Source organism: Nanorana parkeri, unplaced genomic scaffold, assembly GCF_000935625.1.
Source record: "Nanorana parkeri isolate BGI_ZX_2015 unplaced genomic scaffold, ASM93562v1 scaffold1087, whole genome shotgun sequence".
Classification (NCBI taxonomy): Eukaryota; Metazoa; Chordata; class Amphibia; order Anura; family Dicroglossidae; genus Nanorana; species Nanorana parkeri.
Window position 1 is genome coordinate 388,083 of NW_017307355.1, and position 13,440 is coordinate 401,522.

Consider the following 13,440-nt stretch of genomic DNA (forward strand, 5'->3'; position numbering starts at 1 on the left):
GAAAATATGAGGTCTAACAGTAAATAGGAAGTACCAGACTCTTCTAATTAGAGCTTATAATCTAACAGTAAATAGGAGGTACCAGACTCTTCTAATTAGAGCTTATAATCTAACAGTAAATAGGAGGTACCAGACTCTTTAACTAGAGCTTATTATCCAACAGTCAACAGAACTTATGAGACCCTCCTCATTACAACTTAGAGCTTCTAATTAGAGTTTATAATCTAACAGTAAATTGGGAGGTACCAGACTCTTCTAATTAGAGCTTATTATCCAACAGTAAGGCCTCATTCACACGAGAAACGGTCAGCACGTACAGCTCTGTGCTGTGTGCACGGCCGTATCGGGCAGCTCCCGGGAAGGACAGGTGCTGCGTGTGATTAGTACGCAGCCCTTGTCCTTCCCTATGGGAGTACGCGGCCAGACGCCGCCCTACGTTCACTCGCCCTGCACGTCCATGCGGGTGTCCGTACTCGTACGTTGACAGGATGGATCCTGTCTGTGTCCGAGCCGGGACACCCGCACGGACCTGCACTTGGGGTGAGCGTAGGGCGGCGTACGGCCGCCTACTCCCATAGAGAAGGACAAGGGCTGCGTACTAATCACACGCAGCACCTGTCCTTCCCGGGAGCTGCCCGATACGGTCGTGCACTGAGCTGTACGTGCCGGCTGTTTCTCAAGTGAATGGGGCCTAAATAGGAGGTACCAGACTCTCCTAATTAGAGATCATTATCTAACAGTCAACAGAACTTATGAGACCCTCCTCATTAGAACTTACGGTATACTTGATCAGTGAATAGGAGGTATGAGACCCTTTATAATTAGAATGTATCCAATAGTGAACATGAGGCATGAGACTCTCCTAATTAGAGCTTATTATCTAACATTTTCGGGTAGTTTAAAGGTTCTCCTCATTTAAGCGTATTTATTAGGGGGGCAGGAGGTAAGCAGGTTCTCTCATACAGCTTACTAAAAACAGAATATAGGAGGATCCTCCTCATTAGAACTTATTGACTAATAAGGAACAAGTTTGCAATAAAGCTCATTACCAACATAAGGTAGGAGGGTCCTCATTACAGCTTACCATCAGGAACAGGAGATAGTAAGCCATGTTAAGGAGAATCACAATTTCTAACAGTAAGCAGAAGGTAAAATGTCCCTTTTCATTAGAGCTTATTATGTAACAGGTAACAGGAGATATCAGGATCCTCCCTAATAGAGATTATCTAATAGAGAACAGAAGGTATGACGGCCTTTAGGACTAGTGCTTACAATCCAATAGGGAACCAAGGATACAAGAAGTCTGATCATCAGAGCTTATTCTCTATAAGGAACAGGAGGCAGGGGGATTTAAGGGTTTTCCTCATTACAGGGAAAGGAAGAGATGAAGGTGTTCTTTATTAGAGCTTATAACCTAACAGGGAACCAGAAGCATGAGTCTCTTAGAGCTTACTGGACATGAACAGGAGGTATAATAGCTTACTCTAAAATACAGAAAAGGAGGTATGAGTGTTCTCCCAATTAGAGCTGACGCTCCAATATAGAAAAGGAGGCATGAGTGTTCTCCCAATTAGAGCTGACTCTCCAATATAGAAAAGGAGGTATGAGTGTTCTCCCAATAAGAGCTGACTCTCTAATACAGAAAAGGAGATATGAGTGTTCTCCCAATTAGAGCTGACTCTCTAATACAGAAAAGGAGAGATGAGTGTTCTCCCAATTAGAGCTGACTCTCTTATATAAAAAAGGAGGTATGAGTGTTCTCCCAATTAGAGCTGACTCTCTTATATAGAAAAGGAGGTATGAGTGTTCTCCCAATTAGAGCTGACTCTCTTATATAGAAAAGGAGGTATGAGTGTTCTCCCAATTAGAGTTTACTCTCTTATACAGAATTCACTAATTACAGAAAGTCTGACAAAACAAAGAGTTTCAGACAAGGTGCAGCACAGGAGAAGTCCTGGATTCCAGAAGAGGAGGTGGTAACAAAGAAAAATAAAAGATGTTAACAAATCAGAGATCTCTTTCACATGTTTCCAATCCATTCATATCCTTCTTACCAGCTTTGCAGCTGCAGGCAGCGTACAGATACCCGTTCCTCCGCAGCAGGCGGCACTCGCCGTATGGGCCGCAGTCATTCAGGCAGGGGCTGAGGTAGGCCGACACGATCACTTTGGCCACCTCCTGTTGACATGCGCTGAAAAAAAAAAAAGATGATTGGCAAAACATATGTATTACAATTCCGTTATTGGTGCTCTATGGAAAAACCCAACATGCCAACGTTTCTTTAAAAGACGATTTCTGATTGGATGAGCGTAGACAATGACACACGACTGCTACCTGCATTGTGTTATTAAAGGGTCAGCCCACTGGACTCCACCACCAATATGAACGCATTGCACCTTGTGTTCAAATTTAGCATAGCATGCATAATTACTAACTATATTATTACAGATTAGTTTTTTTAATTCAAACACTGTCCCCATTTCCTGAAATGACAAAACAACATTCATATAGACAGGATTTCCCATATTCGTCATCCCCCTGCTCATGTCAGTGTCTCACTTCCTGCCCCAGAACTATTTGAACCACGTGCAGCATGTTACAGGTAGTATTGAATCTCCAGCAGTGTTTAATGCACATTCACATCAGTCCCTGCCCTCAAGGAGCTTACAATCTAAGGTCCCCATCTCACATACAGGGCCAATGTAGACAGGAGCCAATTAACCTTCCAGCATGTCTTTGGAGGGTGGGAGCCTGGGAGGAAACCAGAGAACTCAGAGGAAACCCATGCAAGTACAGGAAGAACATCCTTGCAGATAGTGTGCTGACTAAATGGGGGACCGCGGTGCCGCAAGGCAGAAGTGCCAATCACGAAGCCACTGTGCTGCACTGATTATAGTAAAGGTCCTCTCACTTAGGGAATGCCGATCTCAGTACTTACAGCAAAAAGCATGTAAGCAACTGCAATACATTTTCTTAATTCCTAGCCAGGCATGGAGATTGCCCAGACTGGCTTGGTGGTTAGCACATCTGCCTTGCAGCATCAGGGTCCTCTTGGCCAGGACACTATCTGTATGGAATTTGCATGTTCTATCCAGGGGCGTCCCGAGGCCGGGTGACACCCCGCAGTGACGTCATTGCGCATGCGCGTGACATCACCATGCGCAGTCATCTAACCGACGCCTGCCGGCGTCCATCACCAAGAGAGGAGGGGACATTCACCCGGAGGGATGAGGTATGCCGCCAGGTCCTCTCCTCTCTCCAGACACTGTCGGGCTCTCGGTCCATGACCAAGTGCCCGACTTAATAGAGGGGGCGACACCAAAATTACTGTCATTTTGGTGTCACCCCTCCAATGTTGTCACCCGGGTGCGGGCCGCACCCCCTTTGTGACGTCACTGGTTCTTGCATAGGGTTTAGTCCGGGTACTCTGGTTTCCCCCCGCACTCCAAAGACATGCCGCGGCTCCTGTCTACATTGACCCTAGTACCTGTGTGCATGTGAGATAGGGACCTTAGATTGTAAGCTCCTAGGGATACTATCACCGACGTAAAAGGAATAGTATGTAAAGAGCGGTTGTAGAAATGTCTGTAATACTAAATAAATATTAAGCCTCTCATATATAAAGCATACATTCACATTTCATTAAAGGGTTGGCGATGTGCAGAGCGGCATTTAATCTCAGCTGGGAAGTGTCCAAAATGTCTGCTGTCCGGGGAGCCTGTTTCTAGGCTGTCAGCAGGCAGACCAACACGGGAACCCAATGCTGCAACACCTTCTGATGTTGACACCGGGGATAACTATAATATTCACTCAGTGACAGGTTACATCACACGCACAGAGCCAGGTGTCGCTGTTCAGCAGGAAGTAATGAATATTTTATCACGGATAATCCCTTTCTGTACTGTGCAGGTTGTGTCGAATGTTAGTATTCTACCTCTTCGCTCTCATCCTAAAGCTGGGAAAGATCAAGGGAAATATAAATGGGGGGACAGAATCTGCAGAATAGTAACCAATCAGATTCTCTCTTCAGTTACGCTTTGAAAATGAAAGCTAGAAGCCGATTGGTTGCCATGCACACCGGCTCTAGTTTTGATAAATTCCCCTCTGTGTGAACATTAGGTTGACATTGTTCACCAGTGGCGGTACAATCGCCATAGCGACCCCTATGGGGCCCGGCCAGGACATTCTCCTGATGCCGTGCGGCCTGCCTGGGCCGCCATGGCATCTCAGGCTGCTGGCTGTCACTGGCGGCTGTGAGGAGAAACACGCCGATATTCACATCACTGACAACCTGTCAGTGATGTGTGCAGCGGCGCGTTCCTCTTCACAGCCGCTGCTGAGTCAGTGACAACCAAGAGGGCTTTACCGCCCACCTGAGACCCTGCAGAGCCCACCATAGAGAGCCTATGGTGGGCTCTGCAGGGTCACTCTCAGGTGGGCTGTTTGGGTTATCAGGTGGGTGTAACTAGAAATCACAGGGCCCCATACAACATTTTGCTATGGGGCCCTGTGATTTCTAGTTATGCCCCTGTGTTCACCTAATATATCATGTCACGTTTATAGGTTGTCATGGTCAATTTTTAAGGCTCCAGATGCGTATTCAGCACGTCCAGGATTTCGGTGTACAGTACATCCACCCCTCTGGTGAACTGGTTGTTCTCTTTCTACAAAATGTGCACCTCATTGTCCTCCAAAGAATGTCCCTGGACAGAGGCCATCTACGTCAAACTGGAACAACCATCCCTCAACAAGGGTGGAGGCAGAGCTGTAGCTAGTTTCTTTTGCGCCTAAGGCATAAACAGAAAATTGTGCCCCCCCCAACAGACTTGTGCGGTATGTGACGTCATGCACCCCACCTCCAGGATAGCAGCGCACATGCGCAGATGGCCAAATCCAAAATAGCCTAAAAATTTGTTTCGTTTGACGAAACTTATGAAAACATTTTTAGTTTACGTTCATTTCATCCGAAATAAATTTTTAGTCCTTGCACATATCTAGTGTGTCTAATATGTATGCATGAGTGTGTGTGTGGGGGGTGTTTTTTATTATTATTTTTTACTGTTGGGGGGCTTCGGGGAAATATCAGGGGTCTCTCCAGACCCCTGTTATTTCCCTTTTGAAATAGAAAAATAGATTGAGGACACAGAGTCCTCTGCCCATACAGGTTCGGGGAGAGCAGCGGGGACCCGGGGAGACCCCTGCCGAGCCGCGGCTGTGTTGGCTGCCTGGCGCCCCTGCTGCCAATGGCGCCCTGTTCTCGCCATGGCAACAGGGGCAAGGGGGCACAGCCAGGCCGGCTCTGGCTGCGCCCCCTCTCAGCTGCACCTGAGGCGAGTGCCTCACTCGCCCCATGGTAGCTACAGCCCTGGGTGGAGGCCGTCAACATCATTTGTCTTCCATGTATAATGCCGTTTTAACATCTCTATCCTGGCAATGTGACAAAAATTTACACCTCCAGCCATGTGAATGAAAGGATTAACAGCAATGCAGACTTCCTGCTACCATGGGTGGCATTTTGTAATTAAAACAGGTTGGTTCCATAACTTTCACATGTCTCATCCTTTTCCTGTACAGTCAACATCTACACATTCCGTGGTGATTGGATTGAGGCGTCTGTGATGCCCGTGTGGTTATAAATGCTAGGCATGTTCCTCGATACTAATTAGAACTGAAGAAGTGGCTTGGATGAGCTACGAAAAGTCTTCAACATCACAAGACAAGGCCAGTTGAGCATGATTAACTACTAAAAGCTATACCATGACCAGAGGCGTCCCGAAGCGGGGTGACACCCGGTGCGGATACATGGTGACACTCTGCAGTGACGTCATGACGCCACGTGCTGTACCGATGTTATCTGCCGGCGGCCATCTTGGTGATGGACGCTGGCAGAGAGAGGAGGGGGACGTGCACCCGGCGGGATCCCCTTCTTTTATCGAGCAACTGTCGGGCTCTCAGTCCATGACCGAGTGACCGACTTTTCAGAGGGGGCGACACCAAAAATGACTGTCAGTCATTTTGGTGTCACCCCCCCTTGTGATGCCACTGACCATGACCAGGATAGAGGAGAACCTTCACAGACAAGAGAAGCCCAACATTAGCCAAGGCAGCTGAAGCCCCCTGGGGTTCTTTTTATAAAACAAAAAATATTTATCCAGGGAAACAGCATGTATGTTCCTTATATGCGAATTCATCAGGTATTGTGAGAAAGAGGCAAAATCAAATGTTCTTAGGCTATTTTATTGTCTGTTCAAATGTTCTTAGGCAATCTCTCTTCTGATCGAAGGTTTTTAGGCTACTTCTATTCAAATGTTGTTAGGCTATTTTCTCTTCTGATCAAAGACTTTTAGGCTATTTCTCTTCTGTTCATATGTTCTTAATTAGGGACACGCTGATACTAGTATCGGTATTGATGCCGAGTATTTGGGCACGTACTCGTACTCGCCCAAATGCTCCGATGCCGAGCCCGATACTTCAGCTTCCTGTATCAGGAAGCCGGACAAAGAGTCATTACACGCTGCCCATCTTCCTGATTGGCCGGGAAGCCGGCTCCATGCTCCCTCGCCACCTCGTGACAAGGGAGCATGCAGCCGGCTTCCTGGCCAACCAGGAACCCGGGCGCCGCGTCATTACTCGGCGTCCAGCTTCCCGATTGGCCAGAAAGCCGGCCCCATGCTTTCTCGTCATCTAGTGACGAGAAGCATGGAGACGGCTTCCCTGGTAATTGGGAAGTCGGGTGGCGAGACATTAGACGCCGCTTGGCTTCCTTAATGAGACTTCTGGTATTCAGTATCGGCGAGTACCGGAAAAAAAATATCGGTACTCGATACCGAAAAACCGGTGTCGGTGCATCCCTATTCTTAATCTATTTTCTCTTCTGAGCCAAGTTTTTTTTAGGCCATTTCCCTCAAGTTCAAATGTTCTTAGTTAACCCTTGCAGTGCTGGGGTATCCCCACTGCAAGGGTTAACTTGTTACATTCCTGGAGATAATGTAACGATATATCATTGCATACAATGTACAATGTATCTAGGAGTGGCTGGCTGCCACCAATGTCAACAGTGTGGGCAAGAAGCCAGTTTGTACAGTACAAAGTATGTATTCACATCTCATTACCTATAGATAGGGATTCAAACCTGAATCCCTATCTATACCTTCACCAGGACAGGTAATCAGAAGGGAATGCATACGTATACAAACCGGCTTCTTACTCACACTGTTTGCTGACATTTGCGGCAGTCAGTCACTCCCAGGTACATTGTATGCGATGATACAGAGCCGCTTTATCTCCCGAATATAGCAGACGGTAATCACTTCTTTCCTGATTACTATTGTAACTTGTATGTTGCCTACTTCTCAGTCTTTGACATTTCTTTAGACACTGATGCGGGATAAAGAACATAGGGGGTGTGTTGCGCTGATGCTTGTACCGCTGTACATTTGCTGCAATCACATACCCGCAATACTTTTAAAGCTCCGCATTTTTAAGCTCTGCATTTCATCTTGAGGGATTACCATTTCACAACTGCTGTTTTCTGCTCCATGTTTTATTAAAGACACTAGAGCTGCAGCTAATGATTATTTTCAAAATCGATTAGTTAGTCGATTATTAAGTTCGATTAATCGGATAAAAAATAAAATACATTTTAAAAAATGGCTCCAGTAATGGACTACTAGTTTGTATTGAGTGTAGTCCATCACAGGAGCAAGCTTGGAGCAGTGGACGTAAAAAAGAAAACAAAAGTGTGGTGTGCAATATAGTGAAATGAAAAGTGTAAAGTTATACAGCAATGAATGCAGAATGGCATCGGCTATAGAGGACTACAAAATCCCAGGAATAAATCATACCGCACAATGCAGAATACCACCAGCTATAGAGGAATACAACAAATCCCAGCAATAGTACACTATACATACAGTGTATAATGTATTGCTGGGATTTGTATTCCTCTGTATAATATACAGCACAATGTACCATCAGCTATAGAGGAATACAACAAATCCCAGCAATAGTACACTATACATACAGTGTATAATGTATTGCTGGGATTTGTATTCCTCTGTATAATATACAGCACAATGTACCATCAGCTATAGAGGAATACAACAAATCCCAGCAATAGTACACTATACATACAGTGTATAATGTATTGCTGGGATTTGTATTCCTCTGTATAATATACAGCACAATGTACCATCAGCTATAGAGGAATACAAATCCAAGCAATACATTATAGAGCACCATGTGTGGGAAAGTGCAGGCTTACCTGTCTATCGGCAGCTGTCCCCTGCTCCTCCTTACTACTTCTCCCCACGTCCCTGTGCCGATCGTGGATGTGGGCGGTGAACGTGAGGCGGGGAGGAGATGCGACGTGTGGAGCGTGGATGCGGGCGGATCTGGCAGCGGCGAACATGAGGTGGGGAGGAGGTGCGGCGCACAGCGTGTGTGGAGCCATAAACAGGGCCAACCAATCAGAAGCCGATTAATCGATGATTGAAAAAGTTGACAACTTTTTCAATAATCCATTATAAATCGATTATGTCGATTAGTTCTTGCAGCCCTAAAAGACACACAAGTGCCGAGGTCTCTTTTGTACAATTATTTTATGATGAATAATAATTTTTAGAGAAAAGACTAAGAACAGCAAAAACAGAACAGAAAATAGCCTAAAAATTAGGGATGCACCGATACTGGTATCGGTGCCCATGCAGAGTATTTGGGCGAGGACTCGTACTCGCCCAAATGCTCCAATGCCTAGCCCGATACTTCTGGTATCAGGAAGCCGGGCAGTGAGTCATTACATGATGCCCAGCTTCCCGATTGGCAGGAAGCCGGCTTCCCTGGCTGGTTGGTGAGTCATGACTCACCTGACTGGTGAGTCATTACACGCTGCCCGCCTTCCTGATTGGTCAGGAAGCTGGCCAATCAGGAAGCCGTACGTCATGTAATGACGAGGGAGCATGGAGTCATTACACAGTGCCGGCTTCCTGATTGGCCAGAAAGCCGGCTCTATGCTTTCTAGTCACCTGGTGACCAGAAACATGGGGACGGCTTCCCTGCTAATCAGGAAGCCAGGTGGCGAGTCATTAAATCGGACTTCTGGTATCGGCGAGTACCGAAAAAAAAATATCGGTACCCATATTCGATACCGAAATAACGGTGTCGGTGCATCCCTACTAAAAACATTCAATTTTACTCCATTCTCACAACAGCTGGTTTAGTCACACAAAACCAATGCACATACAGTTTCACTGGATGAATATGCATTTTTTTTTTAAATAAATAGACCCTCAGGGGCAGCGCAAGGCAAACCCCAGCCCTCCAGCTGTGGTGCAACTACAAATCCCTTGAGGGACTCTTGACAGCCTCAGACACGACTCCCAGAGGCAGATGAATGATGGAGCTTGTGGTTTCACCACAGATAGATGGCCGGAGTTTGCCCACCCCCGCTCTAGTGTCTTCAGCTGCCTTGAGCAATGTTGGACATCTCTCCTCTGTGAAGGTTCTCATTTATTCGGGTCATGGTATAGCTATTAGTAGTTATTCACATTCAGCTCGACTTGAAGACAATTCAAAGCTCCTCCAAGCCACTTCTTCATATCCAATAAGTGTTGGAAACATACCCCCAAAGTTATATCCACACAGGAAGCGGAGATCCAATCCAATCACCATGGGATGAGTGATCCAATCACCATGGAATGATCCAATCACCCCTAATCCAATCACCATGGAATGAGTGAAGACCCTGTAATACAGGGGTGGGCAACTTCGGCCCTCCAGCTGTTGCAGAACTACAAGTCCCATGAGGCATTGCATTTACAGGGATGACTCCCAGAGGCATGTTGGCATTTGTACTTAAAACACAGCTGGAGTTGCCACCCCTGCCTTAATATGTGTCTGTGCCAAATCCAACAAAGAACATTTCAGCTGCTCAATTTATTGCTAGCACAGAAAAGGAGTGCACATGGGCAGGGGTAATATGCTGAACAGACAGTTTAGCGTTAAGGACTGAACTTTGCAAAGGTGTCCAGATGTGGCAATGTGTCTTAACTGAAATACTGGAACAGTTTATTTAGGTCTTTTTGTGCTGGGGAATTTGTGTAATGATCGTTGGAATTATTTATAAAATGATCTATGCAGCTGCCATAATTGATTGTTCTTTGTTGCATTTGGTACGGACGGGGTCTTCAGCTGCCTTGCGCAAAGGCTGGGCTTCTGGAATGTTGCTCTAACGTCTGTGAGGTACAAATGACCATTAGAGGGGGCACAAACACAATACAGCAAGCAAGTAAAAAGCTACAACGATAACTCAAAATGTGTATATAGTAAAAGTAGAATGCAGATTCTCTTTAAGGCCCCTTACACACGCACATTCCGCTCAGGTCCACCTGTTAGTTTTTCAGGTGGATCTGATCGGAAGGTCAATGTTAGTCTATGGGCGGGATCATATCAACAGACAGGCTATTGTTTACATCTGATTACCTCTGAGTCTGTCCAGGTCAAAAAAAAAGGAAAAAAAAAAAAGAAATGCAAAAAGGTTTGCAAACTTTTCCATTCTTTGGACCTAAATGGAATGGATGTAAATGGACTCACGTCAGCTTACATCTGCTTGTCTATAGACCCGAGATGGGTTTAATAAAGAAAAACGCCAGGTTTTAGAAAAATCAACACTTGCAGTAGGGCTACCCCTGCACTGCAAAGGTTAATCGCTTGCTTTTTCCTAGGGGCTCAAATAAAGAAGGGATACTCAGCCAATCTTTGGTCCCCCTGGGCTGCTAGACCGGCCCCCAGTGGTCTAAACCCTGCTGACACCATCACATCTAATACAGTCCATTTACCTGTATTAGACGTGAGGACGCAGAGGGACATACCACAGCTGGAGGGGGTAGAGAGGAGAGCGATCGCTGCCGCAGGACCGAGGATCGAGTATTTCTTCAATGAGCCTCTAAAGAAAAACAAGCAGTTAACCCTGGCAGTGTGGGGGTAGCCCCACTGCCAGGGTTAATTTTTCTAAAACCTGGAGTTCTTCTTTAAGCATCATTTTTAACCTATTGCAAGATGGAGGCGAAAATTGAATGGACGCAGATGCCGCAAAAATGACATCTGTTCTGTTCTGCTGTGGTTCAGAAAGAGAATCTGTTCACGATTCCTCTGCTGCTTGGAATGAACATCATCCTTGTGAAGGAGGCCCCAAGGTCAGTGAATGATTTACAACAAAATGAAGATTCTTGTTCTGTACCTGTCATTATCTGAACACAATATCTGCATAGAGAGGTACCATCTGCCTGTCTCGGGGTACGGTATGTTGTACGTGTCTCCGTAGGCGGCTGCGGTTAATCTGTAGGAATAGCCCTGGGAAAAAGCTACGGGAGAAAGGGAAAAAAAGGGTCAGAAATATTATACGTGCAAGAACAGTACAAAGATACAAACGCACGCTCCAAATACAACAGATGGGATGCCAAGTCATATAAAGTTGAACAAAAAAAACAGACAGACACATTCCCAACATGCAACTGGATGATCCTGAACTGGCAAACATACAGCTCTGTTTTGAGAATGTGCATGTTGGAGATTCCACAGGGGGTCCGGTCTTCTCTCCTGGTGTGTAATTGGAGCCGTGGGGTGAAAGGAAGGTGAGGTGCAGTATGTGCAGCTGGGAATGGGGGTAGTTAAAGTGCATGTAAACCCAAACACTAAAATCTCATATAAGCTTTAACGTCCCAATTAGGGATGCACCGATACCGGTTTTTCAGTATCGAGTACCGATATTTTTTTTTTCCGGTACTCGTCGATACCAACACTGGAAGTCCCATTAAGGAAGCCAGGCGGCATGTAATGACTCACCACCCAGCTTCCCGATTAGCAGGGAAGCCGTGTCCATTTTCCCTCATCACCAGGTGAGGCGGAAGCATGTAGCCAGCTTTCTGGCCAATCAGGAAGCCGAGCGCCATGTAATGGCTCGTTGACTGGCTTCCTTATTGGTCAAGAAGCTGGCCAATCAGGAAGCTGGCAACCAGTCATTACAGGGCGCACGGCTTCCTCATTGGCCGGGAAACCGGCTCCATGCTCCCTCTTCACCAGGTGACGAGGGAGAATGAAGCTAGCTTTCTGGCCAATTAGAAAGCCGGGGGATGGGTAATGAATCGCCGTCCAGCTTCCTGATTAGCCAGCTTCCTGACCAATCAGGAATCTAGACAGCGAGTCATTACACGCTGCCCCACTACCTGATTGGCCGGGCAGCCGGCTCCATGCTCCCTCATCACCGGGTGGGGCAGCGTGTAATGACTCGCAGCCCAGCTTCCTGATACCTGAAGCTCAGGTATCGGGCTAGGCATCAGAGCATTTGGGGGAGCACGATTACTCGCCCAAATACTCAGCATCAGCGCCGATACTGATGCTAGTATCGGTATCGGTGCATCCATAGTCTTAATGACATATTAAAAGTCATTTTCAATCTTTTTAGATCCGCAGCTTTCATTAAAATAATCCCTGGTGATCCTGCCATTAAGGTCCCTGTCCTGGCACTTCCTGACAAAGCCCAGTCACCCAACTGCTCCCCTATAGTGGTACCCTGGGCTTCCGCTGGAGACTACAAGTGGCCCTAGGGCCAGAAAACCTTCAACAACCAGCTGCAGGTGCCTAAAGTAGAAGTAAACCTTTGCGTAAATGCCCTAATGTGCAAGTATGATGTGCAATTACCTACCAGTGTGCCCTTCTCCAGCGCTGAATGATCAGTCTTCAGTCCCTAGCTCAGTCCCCTGCCGCCGCCATCTCCAGCGCCGACACTTCAAGGTGCCCAGAAGTCCTTTTTGGTCACTGAGTGGCCCTGTTGATGTGCATGAGCACAGGAGTTACATCCTCCCCGACACCCCGCCCATTGACAGCATTTGCACCACACAGTAAATAAAAAAAATTGCTGGGGAGAAAGGAATCATTTTTTTGGCAGAGACTTTGCATGACTCTCCTGCCAAAAATCCCTTCCACCCAGCGATTTTTTATTTTACTGACCTTGCTTCCACAATAAGGCTCGTCATGGACCCATCTCATATCCATATATGAAAGATAAAAGATAAAATCCAAAAGTCTGTCGTTTATTTGAACAATGAGTACATCACCCGTGGGGCGCATTTCAACCATAAATGTACTTAGTCGTAAAGATTCCTCTACAACCAAGCCCTTTAATACTAGAATTGTATCTGAGCATTACAGTATCAAAACAGAGGCACACTGCCAAAGGTTTTTTTTTTACTATTATTAAAACAGTGTAGCAAATTAAATCTGTATATTTTCCTCAAAATTATTCAGGTGGGCGAATTGGTCACAGAGTTATGGTCAACTTAATAAATGTAAATGGCTGCTGCTAAATTTGGTCAAGGGCTAGGCATATAGGCATCAATGACCTCTGGGTATCAAACGGTTACATTCCAAGATGAAGCTGGGAAA

At 46.2% G+C, this 13,440-nt stretch overlaps 1 protein-coding gene across 1 annotated transcript in view; it reads right to left on the reverse strand.

The window, feature by feature from the left end:
- The window catches only part of TMEM8A (transmembrane protein 8A), a 45,638-nt gene that overhangs the window by 5,265 nt on the left and 26,933 nt on the right, over window positions 1–13,440 (reverse strand). Inside the window, exons 8-9 of the mRNA XM_018567728.1 lie at window positions 11,237–11,360; window positions 2,055–2,191 (exon numbers count right to left, since the gene is read on the reverse strand). Coding sequence (XP_018423230.1) covers window positions 2,055–2,191; window positions 11,237–11,360 — 261 coding nt within the window. The remainder of the gene's footprint in view (window positions 1–2,054; window positions 2,192–11,236; window positions 11,361–13,440) is intronic.